Source organism: Pteropus medius, unplaced genomic scaffold (assembly GCF_902729225.1).
Source record: "Pteropus medius unplaced genomic scaffold, Ma_sr-lr_union100, whole genome shotgun sequence".
NCBI lineage: Eukaryota > Metazoa > Chordata > Mammalia > Chiroptera > Pteropodidae > Pteropus > Pteropus medius.
Window position 1 is genome coordinate 995279 of NW_024347788.1, and position 27194 is coordinate 1022472.

At 35.8% G+C, this 27194-nt stretch overlaps 1 protein-coding gene across 6 annotated transcripts in view; it reads right to left on the reverse strand.

Annotated features, from left to right (window-relative positions):
- Nucleotides 1-638: 638 nt before the first annotated feature.
- TDRD3 (tudor domain containing 3) overlaps nucleotides 639-27194 on the reverse strand; it is a 134621-nt gene continuing 108065 nt past the window's right edge. For 3 of the 6 annotated variants that reach the window (XM_039877162.1, XM_039877165.1, XM_039877166.1), the window contains exons 13-15: nucleotides 22860-22945; nucleotides 4377-4502; nucleotides 641-899 (exon numbers count right to left, since the gene is read on the reverse strand). In XM_039877162.1, the coding sequence (XP_039733096.1) occupies nucleotides 869-899; nucleotides 4377-4502; nucleotides 22860-22945 (243 nt within the window). In that variant the 3' untranslated portion in view covers nucleotides 641-868. Of the gene's footprint in view, nucleotides 900-4376; nucleotides 4503-13949; nucleotides 15501-22859; nucleotides 22946-27194 lie in introns of those variants that run through there. The other 3 variants (XM_039877168.1, XM_039877163.1, XM_039877164.1) reach the window with 3 other exon arrangements.

Sequence of the window (27194 nt, forward strand, 5' to 3'; positions counted from 1 at the left end):
TACACTTGTAGAAGTGCCCGCTACCCCCTCCTTGCACTTAACTAGCCCTGGGAATGGCACCCATCTTGTGACCACATGTGGAAGCCTGCTGCAGGAGGAAGCTGATGCCAGAGCAAGCGGAAATGAGAGATGCAAAGAATCAGAGTCTTCCTGACAACTCTTGAGTCACAGAATTAAACCAACGGAAACCTAAGCTTCTGGTAGTAAAGTGAGCCACTCAATTCCCTTTAGTGTTTAAGCTAAACACTAAAGTGGTTTGAGTTTGAGTTTTCTGTTATTTGCAACTAGAAGCATCCTGAAAGATCCACTGCACACTTTACCAGGAGGGAATGCCTGCTTTATAATCGAATTACATTTGAAAAAGCTAGTAGAGTGCTAAAAAGAAAATATTTGCGTTTTAAATACTTTTTGCTGCCACACTTAGTAGTTAAGTACTTACCATGCTAAGAACTGCTATTTGCCGCAGGTTGTTTTTGCAAGAAATGTGGCAAGCTGTGTAAGTCAGTTGATTCCGTAATTTTTGGGGAAGGCTCCAGTATGCTGTAATTGCTATTCTATAGAAGGCAATTAGTATGGGGTTAATACCAAATGGATAAGAAAGATAACATTTGGCAAATAAAACATACAGTAAAACAGTGTATATAATAGCACAGTAGTTTTATTGATGGCAGAAGAAAAAATTCTTTCACTTGTAAAAGGTATTTGCTTTATTTAACTCAGTATTTTTCCCATTCTTTGTGGGAAAATTTATTTGAATTTTTTCCCCCTAAAATCTGCTTTTTCGTTCTTCAAATAATAATAACCACCATGGCTGCATCTTATTCTGAAGGAAAAGTAGAAGGTCTATGAACGTTCTGAACAGGATGTTTCAGTCACTGGCTCCTTTCTTCACAAAGACTCTATTTAAAAAAGAGAGGAAGAGAGTGAAATTGGACCTTCAAATTTACTTTTTCATATTCAAGATACACTTATGCTGAAACTTATCTGTAAATGTATAAATATCTATGCTAGTATAAATATCAATAGATGTCAAGTAGAAGAAATTGAATAGCGTTGTCTAATTTATAAACATAATTTCTACATAGCAATAAACCAAAAAGCAAAATCTTTTAAAAATAATTTTCTTTTAAATTCTTAAAATGCATCTCCGTCTGCATTAGACCCTTTATTACCAGCATGTCAAGTTCAGGAATTTTGATTAATCATTTTTAAAAGAGGATGACGTAAAAAAGATGCAATCTGCCAATGAACCACTTCTGCCCCCATCCTACTCACCTCCAATGTCTCCTCCGAAGACTTCTGAACCAGTTTAGTCCACATGGGGCATTTATTTTAGTCTGTCACCTCCCCTGCCTCCTCCCCACCTTTATCAGGTAGCCCTCTAGTTGAAACGCTTTGAGTGGTGACAATCGAAAATGCTGAGAGAGATGGTAAGAAGCCTTATTTGCTCCGGTTTGAGCCTCACACATGAAAGAAGGCTCGGGCTGCATACAAATAGCTCATACACTTCCGAAGTAAAGAGTCTCCTGCTTAGAAAATAAAGAGCTTTGGCTACTCTCGTCCTCACACGACATCCACCTGCCAGCATCACATGGCTCCGTGACAGCCATCGTTACAGCGAGCGTTTCCCTGACCTTGATTTGAAAGATGTTGCAAAGGGATCCTGGACTGGACTGGATTATCAAAAGATTTTTTTTTTTTTTCACATTTAAAAAGGTATCTTTTACCAGCTAAAAAATGGTGTTAAAACCTTAGGAAATAAAGTTGTGGTATTTATGTAGTAGCCTATGCTTAGCTGTAGGTTTCAAGGTTTCTGGTTAATATGTGAAACTGTAAAGATGATTCTTTCCTCAAAAAACAAGAAACGAGAAATGAAGTTTCAAGTGAGTCGACACCTATCACACCGCTTCACACGCTGGGCCGCAACCTCCACGGTGCCGCCCTGTCTCACGCACGCGTCCCGCACGGGTCCCTCTCACAGCAGGACGCGAACTCCCAACCACCCTTCACCTTGACCACCGCGACAGTGTCTTAGACTCTGTCCTTGCTGGCGCTGCAAAGCCGTCCCGCATCTAACGGCGATACTGTCTTACTACGTGCAGTTTTACCATCTCTCTCTTGTTTAGAAGTTCATGACAGCACCAAACACATCAAACTCTCAATGTGTCCCAGGCCATGCTCTCCTGCTACCACCAATAAATATTTTTAAGGCCCACTGTTCTGGTTTACATCCTCTACCATAGCCACTGGAAGCCGCTTGCCATGGACTTCACCTCTTCCTCTCTGTAAGCCTTTCTGAGCCTTCAGATCGTCTCCGGAGGACTCTATTTTACCATGCCAATGAAGTTTACAGTTCGCTTCTAAGGCCGGACCCTGCTGTTGCTGGTATCTAGTTCCTATAACTGCAATCATGTCAGAAACCTCTTCGAGTGCACATAGTTTTGGTCAGTTTCACTGATTAAAGAACGATATATAATTTCTCTGTCTACATCTGCTCATATTTCTAAGTTGTCTGTAACAATTATGATGAGTCCAGGAACTAGAAGTTTGGAGTTTCGAGTCCTGTCTTCTTTCAAGACTTCGATCTGATTCGTCATCACTTTTTCTCAGACATGGGCCTATTTACCCACAATGCTCCCTGAAACCCCATCTCTTGCCTAGCCCTGACTCCCACGCATCTCCCGCTTTTGTTAATCACTGATGTCGTCCTTCACACCAGGCCCAGGTAGAATCCAATCCCTCTCCACCTTTGGGGAAGTGTATATGTGTGTGTGGCAGGGGCGGGGAAGTAAGGGGGTATAGGGACCTTTGACCTTATTTTAAATCTTGTTTTAAGCAATTTAAAAGACCTCAGAAAGCTAACAGGAAATTCTTGGTTTTCATTCACCTTACAAGAAATTTAATCATAAGGACACTGAGCTTACTTTAAAAATGTTTTGCTTTTCTACTTAAGTGTTTAAAAGTGTTTTATATCTGTTTACTTAATGGCCTTGTATTAAGCACACAGAAAAGCCAACGATAAGAGGGAAAAGGTGCTACACTGGCTTGCTCAGGGAAATCAGAAGTCGAGTAGCATCAGGCTTCTGCCCCAGGCAGACTTCTACATAAAGAGCTAAGAGCTAGGAAACACTTCTACACTTAGAGATAACAGAACTAATTTTTAACCAATGAAGGAGCTTTGGGGAAGCTGAATAAAATACAAGACTGTGAGACAGTGCTGTCCAGCAGAAATATAATGCGAGACACATACGTGATGTTTTATTTCCTCATAGTCACATTAAAAAAGTAAAAATAAATAGGTAAATTCTAAAAACATATTTAACTCAATCTATCTAAAATATTATCATTTCAATATGATCAATAGTAAGATATTTTACTTTTTTTTTTAACTGAGTCTTTGAAATCTGGTTTGCATTTTTCATTTACAGCGCACGTCAATTCAAGCTAGGTACATTTCTAGTGCTAATCAGCTACAAATGGTTTAAAAAATTTGAGAGTCACTTAGCTGAGGAAAAAAGAATGTGGATAATAGCCTTAGCAGAATGAATAGCTGAAATGAGGAATTTAGAACAATGTCTTTAAAAGTACTAACGACTTTGCTATTGAGAAGAAGAGACTGAGAAAAAAGATATGGTGAAAACTGAAATTATCTTTAGGGCAATATATAACGAAAGTTGTAATACAAAAACTCTAATTATTAAAAAAATATTCAAAAGCCCCTGGCATAATGAAAAGATAGAAATGTTACCAAACATGGCAAAAGTATTTCCTTACAAAAAAATATTAAGAAATAGTTTTTGTTCATCAAAATGAGGTGCTTAGATTGATTCCATAATTTCCTTGCTATTTTGTTATTATTTCTCTTCCTTCCCATTGAAGATAATTTTCAGGTAGCAACTCTCTAAAACGCTAAGATGAAAGTTTCTGGATTGATAGCTCGGGCCCCAAAATTACATCTCAATAAGCAATCACATTGTCTTCATCCAATTCCTGAAGACATACTATGAAACATTTCCTCTTTCTTAAAAAGAATTGAAGTTAATTAAAAAATAAGGAATATACTCAATTATTCAGGTGAGTCCTTTGCTTTCTTTCATCTTCTTCCTGCTTTCGAATTTATAATCATTTTACTGTCTGCCATCGCCTCCAACAGAAAAGAATAGGTATAGAGAAAAAGGGGGATTAAGGATAGCATTTGTGGAGAAAGGTTTGGTGGAAAGTAGTTTGTAACTATGGTTTAATCTTTAATACTTCATAAGTGACGGTTTTAAAACATCAGTTTTTTTCTAGTACATTATTATAAAACATTAATGATTGGACTCGTTGAACATGAATAGCATCTTTATATGGAAACCACCTGACAATGTCAACTTTACCTTCTCGCGTCAGTTCCGAGCCCGGGGAGGCTGGTAAAACTGCTGGGTGGGCCGGGTGGATCTCCTGGGCTGGCCATCGCCTCCTCTCCGGAACTCAAGAGTTTGGTCATAGGTGCCTTCTTCCTCCTATTTGCAAAGAGTAGTGATTTAGCATGTTCAAAATAGCTCTGACTTACCTAAGTTAAATGTATTTGATGGTCCCCATTTTCGTATACCCTATTAAGCTACCCTATAATTCACATCTGTCAACTTCTATAACACAGGGAGGCAAGGGAAAAAAATAAAAACAAACCTCTCTTGGTCCTAGATAACGAAAGAATAAAATTTATAGTGGTAATATTAGAATCAAATTTAATTCTAGGAAAAGAAACTATTTCCATGTAATAGCATGATGATCTTGTCAAATGACGCAATGCGGTGAAAACACAAAAAACTAAGCATTATAATAAAAATTTTCTTGAATATGTGGGCTTCTAAGTATTTCTAGGTATTTATTATGGAATGGGGTTTTGGTAAGATATGAAAAAGAGGTTGAGGAGCAAGAGAACGTTCACCAACTGTCTGTCCTCATCTGACGAAATCTCTAAAGTCGTTAAGGATCTTTTATCTCGAGACAGGAAAAAATAGTGGATTGGAACAAGGAGGGAAATACAATTTACATACAAAGAAAGCTTCATGCAAGACAGAGCGATCACCACAGTAAGGCACAAACTATTTTCTTCTCATTTTCTTTCTTACTGAGGTGGTAGATCGGCTAGCTCAAGGAATAGCATGGGAAAATTAGGATAAGCAGATTAAATAGCAGAAAGAATACAGTTAATTATAACATTTGAAAAGGACTTAGAAGCAACAGAAATGTAGCCAAAAGCCACACTGGTTTCTTACTGAGTGCTGCCACCCTGTTATTTTAGTGTTTTTCAATTAATGCAGCTATGAAATATGTTCCCTTTTAGAGACAGAAAAAAAAAATCCTGGCTCAGTTTTGTTTATGCAAAGAAACAGCATCTATTTCAAAAGCAGAGTTTAAATTCCAACTGAATTATCGGAGCACAATAATTTGCATGATTTTGGAAATTTATCCTATCTTCCTCCTCACTTTATCTTTGAATCTTCTTTTCCAAAAGATTTTCCTTTGACATAGGAAGTTATATAAAAGACGAGTTCTCCTTTCAATTTCACAGACCCAACTATTACAGTTTTACCTGATGGAAGCAGAAAGATGCTAAGATAGTTTGATCAAATCCTATTATTTAGAAATGATATGTAATACTTGGCATGAACATAACTCTTATTAGGCATCCTCCACAGCAGTCTCAAGAAAGAACCATTATTTCCATTTGATATAAAGTACACTGAAGCCCAGGAAAGCTTTGTGACTGGGCCCTAGCACTTCTAAGGCAAACCTGAGTTTTTATTCAAAGACTGATGCTGAAATCTTTAAGTCTCAGTCTGCATATAAAAGAAATAAACCGATAGCCAAAAATTCATGATCATCCTTAAAGGGCCTTCATCACCTAAATGAGAGAATGGAGAAGTGTGACAATATATCTGGCATAACTCAATAGCTATATTTTAGCGACAGACTTCCAAATTAGCTCTCTTTTCATTAACAATTAATCTCAAAATGGTTAGAAGTGTCAGATATTATGTCCGTAATTTAGTAAAGCAATTAAAATGCAGGAAGAAAAATTAAAAAGTGTTCAGGAAAGAATTAGTTTTTATTATTCTGATCACTGTTTTGAGTGATTATCAAATATTATAGCTAAATTTGAAAATGAGCTATTTAATTTTATGAAATATATAACATTTGAAGCTTTGCATATTAACTGAGAAGAATGAAAATATATTTGCTACTCTAGGAGATGAAGTTATTATTTCAGGAATTAGAATTGAATGTTATTTTTCTCCACACCCAACTGCAGAACTGGCTAGACAACATACAGACATCAATGCTCAATTAATAAAATACACTGTTAGAGGTAGGACACTACATTTGCTGACTGAGCGAGCTGCGTTTATATAATAAATATGGCATTGCTACTTGAAAAGCTGTCTCCTCTGTGTTTATAAGATTCATAGTCTATACTAGCCAGAGCCAATTAAATGGTTTTACAGAGATGACCGACCATGATTTTTTTCACGTTATTTGATGTCTTTTTTATACAAAGTAGAAGCAAAAAATAAAAGCGATTCTGACAGCTTGGTTTTCAGTTATTGTCAAAGGCACAATCTTGCTTTTTTAACTTTTAAATACTCCTCCTGCAGAGTAGTTGAGGGCAAACCTGGTTACCCACAAAAACCACTTCCTAGAGTCTATAGCTAGTAATTTCCAGCAGGAGAACCTCTTTCCATTCATATAACACACAGTTCAATTTAAAGGTTTCTTTGGTGTCATCTTTGAGTGAAATTGATACCTGTTCTTTAGCCTATCTTCCTCCTCTAGGTTTCATTACCCTGTAACAAGATTTAAAACTTAAAACAAAAAACAACAACAACAAAAAAACTACTTTCTTAGTTTATGAACATATTTTTAAAAAATCTAACTCTGTGTTTGAGCTGAGACAGTCCTGAAAGGCCCTCTGGAGTCTGAGCCCTAGATGTGATAGACAAGGACTCTCTAAACTCGGAGAGGTGAAATGATTTTCCCAAGTCACAGAGCTCGTTAGAGGAAAAGTTCAGACCAGAACCACTCGGTTTCTGACTTTGGTGCAAGGTTCTTTAAAAGACTTGTGATAAATTTTATAAAATGGAAATGATTAATGTCATTTCACGTAAGCTTGTGAGATTTTACTGGGACTCAGATTTTTGCTCACCTGAGCCACGCAATCAGATAAAACCTGGTTTTAAAACACTAAATAACTAATATTCAAAATGTGCCCTCTTTTCATGCTAACATTTACTAGTTTATTGCTCCTTTTAATGAAAAGATACAAAAATGCAATAATCAATGTGACAACAAGCACAAATGAAGTGATTTTTTTAAAAAAATCACAGCACCAACAGAAAAAGGAGATGCACAACTTCATCTATAAAACATGTCTGACAGGTCACAACTATCTTTCCTGTACCTCACTCTGAGTCTTTCTTTAGTGCATGCTGCATCTGGAGTGAGAACACAAACGCATATTCCCTCACTCATAAATGAGCCGTGTTAGAAAAGCTCATTGTAAGTCAGTCACCTGGATCCCGGAACATACTTCAATAGGAGTATGAAGCATTTAAACAGAGACCATGGTCCCTATTCCACAAACAGTAAGGGGAAGTGCAGCTAAGCCACAGACCGTACTCTAAGGAAGCTGCTGGATCAGTGATGCTCAGCTGGAAATGATTTTGCCTCCCCAGGGGGCACTAGCCAATATCTGGAGACATTTTTCATCTAATGGGTAGAAGTCACAAGCGTTGCTAAACATTAACTATCCAGTCCTAATACTGAATGCTGACAGCAGGGTTGTTTGTTTGTTTGTTTGTTTTTACATTTCTTCTTTTGCCTCTACCTCTGAGGTCTAAAGGCTAACCCAATTCTCTATAGAACTTTTTTTGGGGGGGAGGGGGGCTCTATTTGCTGACAATATTGTTTTTCTCTGCTCTATCTACATACTCATATTTATTTAACTTACTGAATTGCCTTATTTTATATTACCATTCCTTCAGCATTTTCCCACAGCTATAACTTTATGAGACAACAAGAGATTATTTGGTTGATAGAAATGGGGAGTGGGGATGGCGGCCTCTTCATGAAAAATCTTAGAAAAACATATTAATCATCTGTCCTTGAATAGCTATATTGTGTGTAATTTCTTTTAGTCAGCTCCTTCTCACAGAATTTGAATAGCAGTCGCAAAAACAAGTCAGCATATAAAATGTATACCATCTACCTTCAACAATAATTGTTAAAATTTAGGATATTTTAAACAATGAAATACTAAAGAGTAGATATCTATTTCAGTGATTTGCATAGAAACCACTTACTCTATATCCAGTTCAATTTCCAGGCCATTTTCTGCCTGCCTGATTAGCTTGTGCAGTCAGTTTATAGAAATATGAACTAATTTTAATATAAAACCCAAGCAATTATTTAAAAAAACAAACCTGCTTTCCCAGAACATCAAGTAAGAAAGGCAAAACTATGGGGACAGTAAAAGCATCAGTGGTTGCCATAGGTTAGGGGGGAACAGAGAGAGGAAAAGGAAAAAACAGAGGACTTTTAGGGCAGTGAAACTATTTTGTATGATACTATTATGGCATTACATTTTTTCCAGACCCACAGAACACATGCCACCGACAGTGAATCCTGTGACCTATGGACTCTGGGCAACAGTGACGTGTCAGTGAAGGTCCATCAGTTTTAACGAACGTGCTACCCAGGTGGGGGATGCTGGTAACAGGGGAGGTGGGAGGAGGACAAAGGGTATATGGAAACTCTGTCCCTTCCTCTCAGTTTTCCTGTGAGTCTAAAACTGCTCTAAAAAAGGTCTGTTATAAAACGGGCTGTAAAACAGGCCTGTGGAATACTTTGTGCCTTGTATAATGCTGATGATAGGGCAGATCCTTTATATTTTATGAAGTATTTTTTGACCTGCGTTATTAAAATGACATGTCTTGATCCATTTAGATTCTCCCTGTAGTTATCAGTACTATCGTAATTTCATAATCAGAATATGAGAATTAAATTTCTTTCATCCTTGGGATGCCATGAGGATTAATTACTGTATGAAAACCACTTTGAAGATTATTGGGCTTTCTGAACTGGCTCTAGGTTGTGTTTAATTTTGATTATACCTTGGATATTCGTAACATTTCTTCTTGGTCCTCACTGGAAGACTTTTACATTTGATTTTACTTGTCAGTTCAAATAATGAAAGAAAGTTATCTCTGCCCCATTCAAAATCAAAACCAAAAAATCATGTAATAGACTCTAAAAGTAGAACTTAAAATATTTTTAAATGATCTTAGATCTTAGATAACATACTAACGTTCTACTATGTTAGAGTAACTGAAAATTGAAAGTAAAAGCTAAATCAGCCCTTATTTTCGTGAAGATTATGGATAACATTTGCACCCACAGGAGTCATATTTTATGATCAACACTAAACCTTAGTTTACCAATTATCCTTGTTTAAGACATATGTTCTAATTCAATATTTACAGCTCTACCACAAAATAAACTAGGCCTGTCGTAGCTCGGAACCGCAGATTATAAATGAAGAAGTTTCTGTAAAGGGCAGTCGGTCCAAATAAGAAGCTGTTATTTGCTCACGTCATTATGTCATCGCTTGAGCGAGACAAGGGTCTTCTGAGGCACCGTCCTGTCTGCCCCTCGCTATGCTTCTGAGTATTGAGGGTGAGGAAAAGAAATACTATACATTTCAGAACTGCAAGGGGAATTAGAGATAATCTAACTGAGATTTACACTTAAAAAAAAAACAAAAAAACCCTGTAATTATGATCATTTATTTTTTTGAATTCTAATATAAAATAGATGGGCTCAGGTTAAAGTGAGTGTTTTTACAGTGTATGTGAGTGGTATCCCTTTGCTACTTTCTTCCTTCGTCCCTCCGAGCTTTGTAACCCCTGAGCCACAAAAATTAAAAACCCGATCTAGTTCAACCTCTGCTGTACACTGGGAACCAGCTGGGCTGAATGACTCGATTACTCTAAGCAAGTGAGCTAGTGGGAGAACGGGAACCGGAACGCAGGCCTCTCAGTCCAGGTTCACACCCCTTTGGCCTTTGCGGTCAATTACGTAGAAAATCTACACCCTTGTTTTGGCTTCTATAAATTAAATGCCTCATTTGATAATAAAAACTCACCTTTTATACCTAAATGGGAAAGAAATTCAGGCTTTATTAAGATATGAGAAAGTTATATATAACCAAAAAAAGTAAATTTTATGATAATAGACTAATTTATCTGAAAGTGAGGAAAATAAGATACATTTTAGAATAAAATATAATGGGGATCTTATAGTCTCCCTTCCTCTCAGAGCAGCCTAAGATCATCTCTTTAATATGTACTATGTCTAGTAATATTTTATTTAAACCAAATATTTATGGCAGCAAAGAAAAACAATAACACTGAGTGGAAAAAAAAAAAAACAACCACGATTAAAATCTAATTACTAAACAACTGTTCCGAAATGCATGACTGACATGCTGCATTCCTCCTGCCATGCAGAATTTCAAGACCACTGACACATTTCACTGTAGTTCTCATCTTCTCTCTTTAGAAAAAAGTATGTTTTCTAAATCTATTAAAAAATGGAAATTGTTGATGATTCTACAAGATACCAGGAGATCATCTGAATTCCCAGCTCAAGGGGTTTTAGTCTATACCCTGCTGTCTAAAGCACAACCTGAATAAGACAACTAAACTTTAACATGAAAAAAAAAAAAAAAAACAACTGGATATTTAAGGGACAGTAAAAGCAAACACGGAACTATTCATCACTGTCCTTCCTCTAACATCACTGAGGTCATCTCCCCTTTAATACAAAGTAAACAAGCTATTTTTGGCAGCTTAGATACTCAAGAAAATTTAACTGAACTTCAAAAGGTGGCATCCATATTTTAACAAGGAGAATGGAGTATAGGAGACTAGCAAACACATCACACTTATCAAATTTCAAATGTTAAAGGACAGATACTTTTTCATTCAAAGACCATACCTAAGTTTATTTACAACTTAGAGACAAAAAAAAAAAAAAAAAGGAATGGATGTTAATTCCACTGAGCTTGGCATTTTGCATTTTATCTTAATCCTTACAACACTGCTTTGAATTACTTAATCTCACCATTCTACAGATGAAGACACTAAAGCTCAGAGTAACTCCCCCAAGTTATATACGTGACCATCCTTCAGTAAGACCTCTGGGCTGTCGGCTCTGAAGTCCTTCCCATTGCATCACATATGTCATATGCATTTACATTTCTTGCTTGAGACGGTTTTGCTAAATCTTTTCTAATAACTAGCTTAAGATCAATTTTAAATAAATAGATGGATTCTGTCCTGAGGATAGCATAAACATCATTTAATTGTCATTATCTTTCTTGAAATTCCATAATGAAGTCTAAAGAATGAATAAATGATTTGTAAAAATGTGTACCTCTTTAAAACTCATTTCCTGTTTTAGCTAAAGTTTAAATAGGTTCTCAAAGCTCATGCAGAAGTCAGAGTAGGGAACAGATTCCTGCCCCAAAAGATCCTAATCTACTCAAAGATTTCCTTGAGAGGTACTTTATCATGGCATTGGTACTTAAAACGGTCTCTCAAGTCAGACCTCAGTCTGAGTTTAGACTCCACCACTTCCTAGGCATATTACTCAACCTCTCTCTGTCTGCCTTCTCACATAAAAAACTGTAATAAACTCAGGTTTACAAGGAAGAGTGTACGAGGTAATATGTAAAGTTTAACAAACAAGCCACTTATGTTGTCCATTGTTCTGAATTAAGTAACCTGTTAAAAATAAAAATATACATGCCACTTCAATTAAACGATCTAGACTCACAGATTCTGCTAAAAATCATGAAGTTTGCTGTGAGAGTATCCCTCGAACTAGTTTGGGCAGATAAGGAAAGTGGAAAAGCCATTGAAGAAAACAAAAGAACCAATGCAAGAAGATTCTTGTCACCTGCTTTCCTTTCATGTCTTCAGGAAAAAAACTATACACAAAAACGAATCATTTCACGTTATAAATAATTCTATCACTACCATTATTTTTGTTTCTTTTGGGAAGAGAAGCCTTTCTTTGATTATTAAAAAAAAGGGCAAATAGAAAAAAAAAGAGGAAGAAAATTAGCAAAGAAGCATTACTGAAAATGATCAATCAAAAGTTACAGACCCTATCTGCATAAAATATGAATATTTTAAGAGAAAGCTAAAAATATGTTAAAATGATTAATCTTTTTGAACATCCTGCCTTTAGACCATACCCTTGAAATTTTAGTAAATGCTGTAAAGAGAAACCAATTAGAAACACCATTTAAAAAGCATAGCAATGATGATTAATAATGGAAAATGCCTATCTATGCTTGTTGATATGTTTCAGATCAATGCCTATAAATTTTCTTCGCAAAAGCGACTGCTTTCCCCAATATGCTAATTAAGCAAATACGTTTCAGGATATTTTATAGTTAAGACGCATGAGCAGTAATCACAAGTGGTTCATCATTTTACTCTCTCATAAGTTATATCTCTCTTACATCTTAAATTGGGAGGCTAATATAATTTAAAATGGTTTAATTAATTCTTTCTCTGAAAGTAATAATCACTATATCAGTCAGCCCAATGTATTTTATATAACTGACCATCTGAGACAAATAGTTATGGTAGGAGACAGTGACCTGAAACACAGATTTAAGAAACAAAATTAGGAAAAAAAAAATGTCCATGTCAAATGGATAAAAATACAGGCCAGATCTTTGCCACCAAAAAGCACTAAGGTTGGAGTGGGGAGGGGAGACACGACTTGACATGCTTTATGTAACTATAAGAAAAAAATTGCAATACCTAACAATACGGAAACAAAATCATTTGCTTATGTTTCACCCTCTTAATGAAACACAGGGACAGGAAAAGAATAAAAAATTTAAATCTTAAAGCAGATAATGGCCCAATTATCTGATGTAACAAACATCACTTTCACAATTACGCCCCATTCATACCCAACAACACATACTGACAATGTCTGCATAATGAACTAAACTTATTTCTCTTTAGTGAAACATAAAGATAACAGATGTTTACAAACCCTTATCAGTTATTAGGCTAGTTAATAAAGCCACTGTTTTAGAAACTCCAGGTACTCTAGGAGTGGAAATCTGATCTCTGTAGTACAAAATTCATCCGCCACATCACAGACAGACCGTGTGGTTCTGCCGCCTTCACCCAGCCACTGGTGAAAGGCGCACAGCCTTCCTCAGGCAGCCAGCCTCACGGCTCTGTGAACCTCCACTAGAAAGCAGAAATCGGCCTGCATTTCTGGAACCTCTGCCTACATTTTCTAGTTGAGTCTGTTTCCTTTGCCATATGAAAGACTTAAAATTATTTTAAAACAAATATTATCACACTTTTCCGTAGTTTTCTATTTTCCAGACTTAAAAGACTCAGTTCCCAGAATTGTTTGTCAAATAACATTATTTTCAGAATCCTCCATTATCTTGATCATCTTTTCTTTTGTATATTTTAATATTTACCTTTCTATATAACCTAGTATTTGGAATAATATTTCAAGTATGGTCTGCTTGGAACATAATACTACTATTTCTCGTGATGAACAAAAACTCTATACAGCTATCTCACCTTGCTTTAACGTTTCCAGCGGCTGCTCTGTCACTGCATGCTCATACTGTGCCTGTCACGACGCAAAATCCCTACGACCTACTCCAAGGGCTAGTATTTCATCCTACGTAGGAAGAGAATTATTTTCTCAACCTAAATAAAAAGGTTTAAATTTAATCGCAGTTGAAGTACATGGGTTATTGAAAGATATTATCTTGGCACAGTATTATCATTGGTGTACTCTGAATAAGATGTTAAGTCAGTTTTCTGCCAAGTTATTTTGGTGATTTGTTAGCCTTTTTTTTTTTTACAGTGGAAATTAGAAAGAGTATTCTCTAAAAAAATAATATCTAGATGGATGGCTAAAATGTAGCTTAATCTTGAAAACAGATTCCAATGAAATTTAGGTGAAAAGAGAGTCTCAATATAAGATTAAACTCTTTTAGTAACAGAACAGTAGGTTAAAGAATAGCTTGGTTTTTCCTACCTTATGTAAAATACTTTCTAGCCTCTTGAAAAATATTAGCAGACACTACCCACACACATCTTCACTTCTCTATTTAAAATCTTCAAAATTAGTGAGAACTAATTTTGAATGAACTAAATGGTTGAAAGACACTTTATCAAAACAGTATATCACATATTCAGTACAAACGTACTGCTAGGCTGAACATTTTATACATACATACATATATATATATATATATAATTTCATTAACTCCCCCACAAAATCCTCCAGTAGGCTGGTATCATTTGTTTTCATTTACAGATAAAGTGTCAGGTCATGCCACTATGAAGTCAGTGAGTCTGAAACCTGAATTTCAGCTCTGCAAATTACTGGCTCATTGATTTTAGGTAAGTTACTTAACGGCTCTGAACCTGTGTTTGTAGTTTTCTTTGTGAGCAAAATGAGAATCCTAATGATTATTTCATAGGGTTCCTAAAGATTAAATCAGTTAATGTAGGTCAATAGTCATACATGGTGCCTGGTGTATGTGTTCCAATAATGAGCAGGCTTTGAACAGGAGGAAACTCCGATCTTCATATTCTCAATCATTTATTTTCCTTTATCTCGATAAGTCAATAGCAGTATCTTATAATTTTGCTGTTATCAAATATAAAATTACTCTTGGTATGCTTAGATTTATGGATTTTTATGTTCATTATGTGAGGAGATAGCTCTTTATTTTATTTTATTTTTTAAATCATTCCCTTTCCAAGCTTAGTCTGAGATCTTCTCAATCATTTTTTGACAGTTAGATGGTTGAAGAAAGAAAAAGGTATCATAAAGATATTTTCTAAGAATAATAAAGAAGGCAAACCAATTTCCATTAACTTAGGTAAAGCAAAATTAGACAGGATATATCACTTGATATAATTAAGGCTATTAAACATATTACATTTTGCTGTAATAATAGTATTTCTAGGTTTATCTACTTCAAGAACCATCTTTTGATGACTAAACCACCTGAAATACTGAGATGTTCAATACAAGCTGGGGGAATTGATAACATACTTTTTGGAGAGTAATTTGCTCATCATCTTACACAAAGAAAGAACATAATAAATGTTTGTTCCTATTAAACATGTGTTATGTTCTTCCTGTTCAATAACAAGGCTATTTTGCCCCCACTGAGCCACGGCTGAAACGATGACAGGAGGAACAAATCAGGAAGGCACGCAGTCTCTGCGTTACAGGGGTGAAAGATTTTCTTGGGTTTTTAAAATACTTGGTATGTATCTTTCTGAAAAGTATTAAGGTAAAACAATCGAGTTTTTAAAAAATTCTAAATTCATCCATGAGACTTAAAGTGTACTCCTTTATGCAACTTAAAATGCCTCTTCCTCCTCTCCCTCCATCCCCCACACACAATGTAAGCTTATTAAAATAAGTACGGCGAATAGATCCTCCAGACTAGAAGGAAGGGATGGCAGACTATCAGCGGTGACGTCTACATTGCACAGAAATGTGGAAATCTGAGAATTACCAATTAAAGATTCATGAGACATCGGTAAGACTAAAAAATTTTATGGCACTCTTAAGAGTTTATAAACTCGTTCAGAGGGCAAAATGCATGATACACAGTCAGATTTCACTTTCTTCATCTACTGATAAGGGCATGACGGTCTTTTAAAAGCTTAACTGAAACGAGAAGGAAACGCCTGTCCGCAGTTGAACACTAATTTACGTAGGACCCGGTTTTGACAAGAATCCTGTCAACGTCAGGCAGCAGGTACAGTGACAGCAGGACGGGCTGAAAAGCTTGGTGGCAGAGCTGGGACGGAAGTCGCCAATTTATGAAGGCTGTTACAAGCCATGGGATTTTAAAAGTGTGAAGGAAAATGATTTTTCATGAAGAAAATGAGGGAAATTGTTATAACTTTGCAGGCAATACTTTTAGTTTAAAGGGACACGTTTCCTTCACGAGAAAAAAACGAGTTTACTTTAAAATTTTAGCAGGGAAAATAAAAGGAAAATAAATTAATTTGAAGGAAAAGATGGTGCAAAAAAGCAGTTTGGGTTTCCTTCCAAGAGGGATAATTTGGGATGGAGTCTCAAACTTCCTGATATGGACGTTCCGATCAGTTGTGGCTGCGGGAATCCAGAGTCAACACACATGACTTGGAGGAAGTGAACAAGGGAGGCTGCTGCTTCCAAAGCCTCCTCATAGGAAAAGTGAAAAACTGGAGCCAGTAGTAATTATGCGCCAGGCGTGTCACTCATTCAATGACCGAACGAAATGCTTATGGAGCAGCTACTATGTTCCTTACGACAGCCCTAAGAGATCACATATTTTTATTGCTAAGTTTTAGAGAAGAAAACAAAACTGAGACTTAAAAAGATTATATATCTTGCCCAGCTTCTGTTGGACTCTAAAGTCCATGCTCTTTCCACACATCCAAATGGATGGAGAGGCTAAAAGAGAGGATTACACTGATTGTGTTAAAACTTTTATATACATAAATCAAAGTCAAGTGCTTTCCATCTCACTTACGTTTTAAATACATTATGAAAATAAAACAAACTGATATCGTTTAGATGCTATAGTTCTTACTGAAAAACAGAAATTATCCACAATGCTCTCTACTCTGAGCACCATGTACTAGTTGGTTGAGAGAATAACTAGCCTGAAATGACTGCACTATCATTAAGCACCTACTCTATGTTAAATAAATTCATGTTGAACAAAGAAAGAGCTTAGGGTAATGTCAAGTACAAAGTTAAGTGTATGATAAAGTGAAGTATTATTACTACTTCACAAATGTAAACTTATATTCTTTATAATGGCACATACTACAACAGTCTTCTTTCATTGGTTTGAGTCAAGCAATTTGATCACTGTGTTATCCCAGTGAGCTACAGAGTTGAGAACCTAACACACAATGCTAAAGGAGCCTTTATGTGGCACTTTACACTTACAAGGTGACTTTACAGTTATTAGTGTTAATAACCAAAGTAACACAAAAGTGAGGCCGAGAATCTGGTCAATTAGCAACATGTTCATTTTTCTTCCATTGAAGAAAGGAACCCAGAGGCAATCTTGTTCACTGAGACAAATTCTACCAGCTTACCAAATACAGTCATTGTCTCTAAAAAATTCATCCAAGTTAATGTCCTCTCCCCTTGGTATCTGCAGACATGGAGTATTAACTCTCCTGAGAACATAACTACTGAGAAGGGAAGCATAATAAAGTAGTAAAATTCACCAATACAAATATTTTCATACCAAATTCTTCACATTAACTATTACATGTTCCAAGACATGTATCCTCAGAGACTTAGATGAATACAAATAATTCTGTTTTGTATAGTTAATTGGCAAGGTCCTAAATTTACCTAAGAACTTATATTTTAAATATGGAATGTTTGTTAATTTCATAATTTGATAAACGTCATAGTATTTTGCTCCTATGTTTAATGAGTGTCATCACATTCAATGGCATGAACTTTCAGACAGACTCTTAGGTTTTCTTAGTGACAGATGGTAAGTTGTTTAGGCTCTTTTTATCAATATTTTGGTATGGGAGCAATTAGAAAGGGATTAAGTGTTTGTGATAGGCCATTCCCTTCAATGCTAGAACAAAAATATTTCATGGTCACTTATAAATCAACAATATGATCATAATGAGCATGTGTACTTAACAGGATTACCTGGTTTCTTATTTAGATTTTGTTTTTAATTCCATAGCTAGTGGTAGACAATTCTTTGTAATTGTCATATAACAATTATGATGAGCATTAAAAATTTTTTTCTCATTTAAAACTGTGTCCATGTTAGGAAAATAAATGCATCAGTTAATAAATAAATCAGTCAATAGATAAATAAAGTCTTAAGAGATTAAACATTAGTTTAACATCTTTATCTATTTAATGTATCACTTCCGGGCATGATGACAAGCTCAAGGAGGCCTGAAACTCTGTTCATATCCCTAGAGTTACATTAATGTTACTAGCAAGAGCCTAAAATCACCTTCACAGGGCATTTTCCAATAGTGAATTTTGCTGAGGTCCTAGGGCAATAATAGAACCGTTATGATTATGAAGACTTTCAAATATCAGGTCCCTAATGAGAACTTCTACTGAAAACTGGCTGAGTGGTTAACAACTAGCTTCTGCTTAATAAACACAGGAAATTCTTTTATTTGTATATCCACTTAACAAACTTTTCTTGCAGGTATTAAAAAGCTGGAAGCTGAGAAGAAACTGTCACAGAATGCTTTGCGCATGATTTTTACTAAGGGTTGAAAACATTGCTGTGAAAATAAATACAGCCTCGGTCAGTTCCCTCTCCCATTCTCCAAGGCAGTTTCTAAATCTTTACATGTCTGTTCAAAATTCCTCTCCTACCCTTCACCTCATTACTTTCAACAGATGACCTGTGCTTTTACTTCATAGAGAAGAGAATTCATTAGTGAAGAAATATCCAGCTTCCTTCCCTGACAGCTTACCCTCATCCTTACCTGTATTTACTAAAAAACAAAACAAAACAAAAAACAAAAAAAACAACCATTTATTAAAATTATCGGGGTGACAATGGTTAATGAAACTATATAGATTTCAAGTGTATCGTTCTATAATACACCATCTGAATACCGCATTGTGTGTTCACCATCCAAAGTCAAGTCTCCTGTCGCTGTACATCCGACTCCCCTCTACTCGCCACTTCCCCTTCCCTCTAGCAGCCGCCATACTGTTGTCTGTGACTATGAGTTTTGTCTCTCGTTTGTTTGTTGTATTCAGTTTTATATCTCACATATGACTGAAATCATATGGTTCTTGACTTTTCCTATTTGACTTATTTTGCTTTGCATGATAATCTCAACATCTGTGTTGTCCAAATGGTAGTATTTCATTTTTTCTTAAGGCTGAGTAATATTCCATTGTTTTTATGTACCACTTCTTTAACCAATCATACCTCAAAGGACATTTCGGCTGTTTCCATGTATTTACTTACTTCCTCTCCTCTCTCTAGTGTCCTTCGACATACCCGAAGTCACAGGCGGTTGTATCCCATGTTCTTACCGCTTTTTGTAAATCCATACTTCTATTTTTACGACCCCTCCTTCTCTCTTTGCTTCACTATGCCTTTGATGTGAACACACTTGTGTTTGCACCCTGAGCTCCTTTAGTCTTTATTTACATCTTCTACCCTCTATATCTTCACAACCGAGATCTGAAAAGAAGGCTACACTCCACTTTCTTATTTCCCACTCATTCTCAAGAAACTACAAGTTGCCTTCGCATCTACCATTCCACTGAAAATGCATTCTAAAGTTATCTGTCACCTGTTGATTGTCAAATCCAAAAGGCACTTCTCAATTCTTATCTTCCTTTATCTTTGGAGCATTTTGTGTCGCATATTCGGCACCCCTCGCCCGATGCCCAATGCCCTGTCTCTTCCTGGCATTTCCTTCTCGAAGTCTCTTCACACCCTTCAACTGTGAAATTCCCCAGAGTCTAATCCCAGTCCCTGTCTCGTCTCTCTTTACGTACTTTCTCTAGGCAATCTCACCCATCCTCTTCAGCCTAGACTCTGATGCCTCCAAAGTCCCCATCTCTTGTCTTGATTATTGCAATAACGGTTTCTGCTCTGCTTTCACAGAAACTCATTTTCTGTACTATAGGCAACGATCTCTTAAAGCAAAGGTCAAAGATCACATCATGATCCCCTGCCTATAATCCTTCATTGGTCCCTATTTTGAGGGATAAAATTCAAACTCCTTATTACTGACATCTGCTACGCTCGAACTGCTGCTGCCGAAATACCTTATCATGCCCTCCTAGACTTTTTCTGCCTTTTCTATTCTCTCACTTTCCTTTTTCCCCAAGCTAAGTCTTAATTGCCCTTCGAGACTTTCAAGACTCACATTAAACTTCATTCATATTTAAGTATTTATTGAAAGCTCCTTCTGTTTCAGATACTGTTCTAATGGCTGAAGTATTAGCTGAGACAAAGTCCCTGTTCTCACGTTGATTTCATTTAGAAGTTGGAGGCAGGTACGGGGTACATGGAAAATAACGCAGGGCAAGGTGGATAGAGAGTTTGTGTGATGGCACATTGCTGTTTTATAATAGGATGGTCTGGGGAGCCCATGCTGTGTCTACTCGTCTGTCCCTGCCTGAGTGAGCCACCCTCCGTCTGTGCTCTGTCCATGGTGAACAGAACTTGCTGGGCCCCTCCGCTAGTCTGTGACTCCTTGAGGGCAGAGACTCTCTTCTAGGCAGTCCCATTGTCTAGCACGAAATCATTCTAAGGAACTGGGCCAACACTGCTCTGGACAGAGAGATAAAGCCACATGATAAGTGCTCAAAATTTTTTTGAAATAGGTTAGTACACATTTGAAATTAGAAAAATCTCAAATATAAAAATTTAACTTTACACTTAATATTTTAATACTATGTCAAATACTAAAACAGGGACAAAGAGTCAAACCAAATATCATAATTTCATACTCACTTATTCTTGAAATTACGTATGGTAAGTACAGATTAAATGAACATTTCATAGGAGAAATGGAATTTGCTTTGCATTTGAAAGAACTTGGGGGAGACTGAATTCTGAAGGTGTTTTGGGGACAATACCAATAAAAGAGAATTCTGCAAGAAATTGGGAAGTAGGTAACATGGACCTAGTGAAGACATGTGGCAAGACTTTGTACGGGGAAGTCTACTGGTTTAGCTGTGGGGAATTTAATTTACTAACTATAGATAGGAACAAGTTTGAGGATCATGGTATTTTATCATGAAAAACTATAATCATGTTGCTTTTAATCTCACCAAGGCAAAAGGGCCAAATTAGAAATTAAGAAATGATCTTTTTGTTTATTTAAATTTTTTAACTCCCATATTTTCAGATCTGTTTTTGCAAATTTTAAGGATTTAAAAAAAAAACTAAACTAAAATTGTTTAATCACGATCAACTTTCTTCCTGGTAATTTTATTTTGCTTTCTTTCATTTTTTTCAAATAAAAAAATATACGACAAAATTACGGAAAGTTTATAAAATTGAAAAAATATATTTACATACACGTATATAATTCAACTACACTAAAACAACCACTACCTTGAGTATATTCTTGTTCAAGTCTATACATTGCTTTTATTCACTTATCATAAATATTGCTCATATTAAAGCCTTCATGATTTTTTAAAAATCACAGCTGTATAATATTCCACCAAGCGGATGCATGATCATTTACTTTACCATTCTCTTATTGCTGGGGAATTATGCAACTTCTGGTTTTTTCCTATTACTACAATGCTTCAATGATCGTCCCTCAGCAATTCACTTATTTCCTTTGCTCGTTCCCTAGGGGAGATTAACAACTAGGGGATTACTGGTTTAAAGGGTACAAACATTTTTAAGGCTTGGAAAAAACTGGAAGCATCATGCCAACTTACACTGCCATCGGCAATGCATAAGAATACTCACAGCTGCGTCTTTGCCAGCATGAGCATTACCATTTAATTTTTTCCCATTAACTCATAAATTTAACACTGTACTTAATTGTTCAATGTGCATTTGATTACTACCAGAGTTCGATATGTCTCTCCAATTTTTAGTTATGCAAGATGACACTGCTACTTCAGCAAGAAACCATATCGAGCATATAAGTCAATGGTTCAAGGCCGTAAAAATAAAATAAAAAATAAAATCTTTAAGAAAGTTAATCCAATCATGACATGAGTAACTGTTGTTGTGCTGCATGGTAATCACGCATTAATGGCAAGCAGGTCACAGAAGTGGTTATTATTTACACACAGCCAAACGAAGCAGCGTTCTTAGATTATGGGGGGAGGGTTGGCCCAAGTAGAGCCATAAGCTCTTCTCATGCCCTCATAAAGATCCCTTGATCTAAAACCAGATGTGATCCAGAAGGCAAGTTCTCTTTCTTTCTTAGCACTGCACAGCCTCTGTAAACTGAGCTCCCAGTAAAGATAACAGGCGTTGTAGTGTAGCAGGGCTGAGAGTGGGCTACAACCTACGTCACTGAGAAGCAAAGATGAGGCCAAGTGAGATGTCATGCAAAGGAATGGCCATCAAATCCTCTGTCTCTTCTCTCCATGACTACTCCTCAAGTTAAGGATCTAGGTTAGAGACTTCTGAAGACTGAAGTATTTCCATCTCTTTTCCCCGCAGAGAAGGGCTTGAAGCATAATCATTATCCCAGTCTACCCTACTAACTAATGGAGGCATGATCTGGGTAACAGGATTTAGGGGACCTCCCTCTGCCAAAATTCTTTCACGCCAACACTGTCTGAATTTCCATGCATTAGAGATTCTTTGATGTTTCCAAGCACGTAATTCTGAGATTAAAAAAGAAAGGTGAGAGTGTGAAGGGTAGGCAGGTTAATAGTAAAAAAAGCCCCACACTCTCCAGTGATGATTAAATTAACCAGTCTGGTTTTATGTTCTTATAATACTTAACTCCAAAGCATGCAAAGAATAGGAATAAAAGTTCCAATATGGAGAGGGCATAGAGAAGCGAAAAGAGTTAAGTCATTTTGGGTTGCTTTAAAAATGCATAGCTGAGGAAACCAGACTACAGAAGAATAGGGAAGGAAGAGGTCAATCTTACAATAATAAAAATTTATGTTTCTATAGACCTTGGGAGTTTACAAAGCACACTTCCACCGATCATATTTTTTAATCCTCTCAACAACCCTGTACTGAAACTGAGACCCAGAGATATTAAGTAACTTACCCAAAGCCACATAGGTAGTAAGTGGCAGAGCCAGGACTCGACCCAGGTCTTCTGATTCCTCCTGTGCATTTCCAGCTCCCCGGGAGCTGAAGCAGGGGCAAAAGGGAGGCGGAAGTAATCTGCCCGAGACCAGTGTCGCTCTCTCCCTTCTTTCAAAGGCCAAGCAGAGCAGACTTTAACTCCCTCAGTGACCCTTTTCATCAAATTCTTTCAGGATGAAGCACATGGAATCTGAAAATGCTTCTCAGCCTTGGGCCCAAGAATGGCAATAAGTAGAAAACACTGCCAGAAGTATTTTTGGCTGTACTTTGTCATTTTTGCAAAATTTATTGGAGCCTCGAAGCATAGTAATTTGGAGAGTAAAACTTGTTTTTATAATTGCTATTATTTAAAGCCGTTTGTTTAAAAATTTTTGCTTAGCAGTTTCAGTCAAACCTTTTAAATCACACCGTTATAAAAAATTACCTTGAAAAATGCCCCTAAGAACCAAGATACTAAATCTATCTTTAACCTTTGTTTCTATCTTAATCATCTTTCCTCAGTGATTATTTTCATTAAAGCAATTATAATCATTAAAATGGATAGAATGATCAATCTTTTCATAGTGAACTTTAAATATTTTCAACAAACTAAAAGAAAATATGTGCATCTTGAGATATAAGCCTTTTCTGAGATGTAAACTTTATATTCATTTCTAAATCATATCTGAAATGCTTTTTAATATAGCCTTTTATAATTAATTTTCTATAACAAAATTCAGACTTTCCAGTCTCTAGTTTCTTGAAATTCCTTAATTTTCCTTAGAGAATTATACTTTTTAATTTCTAATCTTAACTAAGTTTTCAACACATTCGATTAGATATTCTTTTCTTTTCTTTTTTTTGCTTATTTCTTAAGAATATGAGGATACGGTCTAAATGGACTGGGCATATGACCAACTTGTTATCATTTCTAGATCTTTTTGTAATCAGCTCCAATACATCTCAGTCTCTAAGTCTTTTCATTTATGAGAACCACTATCAATAGGGCCAAGAGCTAAGTAAGCATTAACACTAATCACAGCATACAAAAGATCAATTGAGGACATCAGTTTACTTGTGCTGAAAGCTTTTAGAGGCTTTCTGAACTTTAAAAGATGCTCTGTTTAACCAGATTTCATTTGTGCATCAGTCCTATCTGGGATGGAAGATATCCAACTTAGTAGTTTAAAGCCACCTGAAACCTTTAAGATGAATAAAAAGGCAGTAAGACATAAAAAATAAAATAAAATGAAAGAGGAGGAGCTTGGATAAGGAGGAAGAAAGAAAAAGAAAAAAAAAAGAAAAGAAAAAAGGGTTTAGCTAGAAAAGATAAACAATTTCTAATAAGTACTAATATTTTCAAGCTTTGATATGTCTCCCCTTTCTCTTTACTTTAAAATTTCAGTTCCATATTTAAAAAATCTAATTAAGCCTAACATTCTTTCGGGTCCTTATGTTCCAATTCAGGAATTCCTAATAAGATTTATATCATCTGATCTCTTTATGAGGGAAAAAAACCACACGAGTGTATTTTCCCCTACATTATTTAAGCCCTACTTAAGTTTTTTCAAGATAAAATGCTCATTATATTCCCCCAATCACTCACTGTATGGTACCAAAAATAGTTGCCAACATTTAAAAAAAATCACAAGTCCATAAATCTTAGAATTTGAAGCATACGGAAACAGAATCTTTTTTGTATAATAAGCTCTATGTTAAGCATCACCGAGAGGGCTGACCCTAATTTCCTAATCACATGATCTGGGGGAAAAAATGGGCACACTTCAAGCAAGATAAAAATGCCAAAAAAAGGTTGTTAAAGTTATGACTAGTTTTGAAAAATCAGTGTTGGCCTTCCCCACTTACTTCCCGCACACTATCCTATTCATTTAACATGCATAACGAAATTATATCAAAAACGATGCCAACAATAGTTCTCAGACTGGAACCGCCCCAGTATGATGGAGGCCTTATTAGTATGTTAGAGGTGGCTTCTGGAAAAAAGAAAATATATCTTCTACTTCTCTTATATCCTTTGAATTCCTTGGGTATGTAGACTAATCTATTTTCCAAAGTAGCTTTGTTACGAAAAGCATTCAAAAAATATTTGTTGAAAAACTATTCTATTAAACTGTCATACTCGAGTTTGATGTCTGAGAACTCTTCAGTGCTAAAGGTGACCACCAGGACTACTACACTGACTATTCGATGAATAACTCTGACCTCCTTCTACGGTTTCCCTTCCAAACCAGTTCATTTGCTCACTTGAAGTTCTGATCCCCCAAAGCAATAAAGGACATGGTACTTCACAGTACTTATCTACTGCTTATTTACAGAGTTCCTTTGCACTTCACTAGCCATGATCCAATCATAAATTCTGTCCCCGTTTATAATTATAAGTGCTTGGAAAAGACATGTTTCCTAAAATAAGAATTCTTGCCCCTCCAGAACTCTTAAGAAAGCTCAAGAATTGAATCCAAGATTATCAATTCATTTTACTTAACAACTATTACCAGGAAAATAAAACAGGAGATCAAGAGCAGTTAAGTATAGGAGTTTGTTTTCTAGGAGGTCTTTAGCAAGTTAAGACTACTATTCAAAGGCTTTAGACCACACTAGCCTATTAGTAAGAGAGCAATACAAATGAAGAAAGAAAACAGAACTTTTGGTCTTTCAGGAGTCCTCTTCTTCATTTAAGAATGTCCAACGCCCAGTGGAATTTACTTGCTTTGATGCTTCCTTCTGATTTAGTAGCCAGTGCCAACTCAACAAAAAAAGGGATTTCAGATTTTGCCTTAGGCTAGATTATAGGATAAAAAATACAAAACCACAAATGATAAAAATACCTTATTGCTGGAACATATAAATATCATGTGGTTTATGAGGTGAAAATTACAGAAAAGGGCAGAAATATTATAAAAGCTGTTATGGGAGTCTACACAAAAGCCAGTTTCTAAAAGTTAATACATAAAAGTTTCCAGAATTAGAGTTAAGTTAAAATTAAAAGACCAGTGAGTTGTATATAATTACATATAATATAAAAACTTAATTTTATTTTTATGTAATAAAACACTGTTATTAATGGCATAAGAACTTAGAAGGGACATAAAATTTCAGGAATATATTTTGTTCTCTACTTATAGAAAGGTAAAGAATCTTGGGATATGTTTGAAGATAAATTCACTTTGATATATTTAGTCTCTATTTGTAACATAAAAAAAATTATTATATTATTAAGAAGTCTGGAACATCTAAAACAATATATTCTAAAGATAAACCTTCACTCTATTTTAAAGATGGGAAATTTGAAAACTGGAAAGAAGTTAAGAAGATAGTGAAGATATTTTCCAAAGTAACTCCTGTAGACATTCTATAACAGGATCTATACAGAAAAGAAAAGTCCCACAAATAAATAAGTTTGTGAAGCAATATATACTATATATTGTTCTCAGAGATTTAAAATACATATGAATCTGTTACTGGCTCAAAGAAGTCCTGTAATTAAAAAGCGTACTTAATTTTTTAAGCCAGCATTTTCCAAATTTATTTAACCATGAAGCAGAGCATGTTCTCAGAACACTTCTGAAAACCCTGAGCTAGACGAACTAAGTATGAAAAAATATGTATACAAAATGACTTTTGTATTTTACCATGGTCAAAGCTGCTTAACTAGAGTCTCTTCATCATGTTTACTCTTAAAAGCTGTATGTTTTGTTTTGTTTTTTGTTTTTTTTAAGGCAAATAAAATGTACTCACTGTTGCAGTATTCCCTTTCCCTTCTGAATGGAGTTCTCAGCCAATGACAGGCTGTTAAGGGAGTTATTTCAAGCCAAGGTGTAAAACTCTTTCCGATAATTTCCAGGTCTAATGGTACCGGAAGTTCTATAACATCAAAGCATTTCTCACAAGGAGACAGATCAACTCCATTCTTTTCCTAAAGGTGTGATAGCGAAACCTATTGCACATGATTCTAGAATAAATAGCATAGGTCCAATGAAGTTCAGGAAATTAGGATCAGTAAGAAGGGTACTCCATAAATGTCAAGAGATACCGCCCACTAAAGGTAAAAAGAAAATGAAGCCAAAAAATACAATGATGTTTAGGAAATAGAATCAAAACAGAGAGAGATCACTAATAAACAAGATGACGAAGATAGAATATGGAAAAATAGTGTTAAGTAGAGACACACAGGTGACCATGTAAGATTAAAAAAGAGAATGAACAACCAGTGACTCATTATGGTGTGCAGTCAAGTATGTCCCCAAGTCCCCTTTTAGCCCATCACCGAGCAGGTTCACATTCCCTGACTGCACCA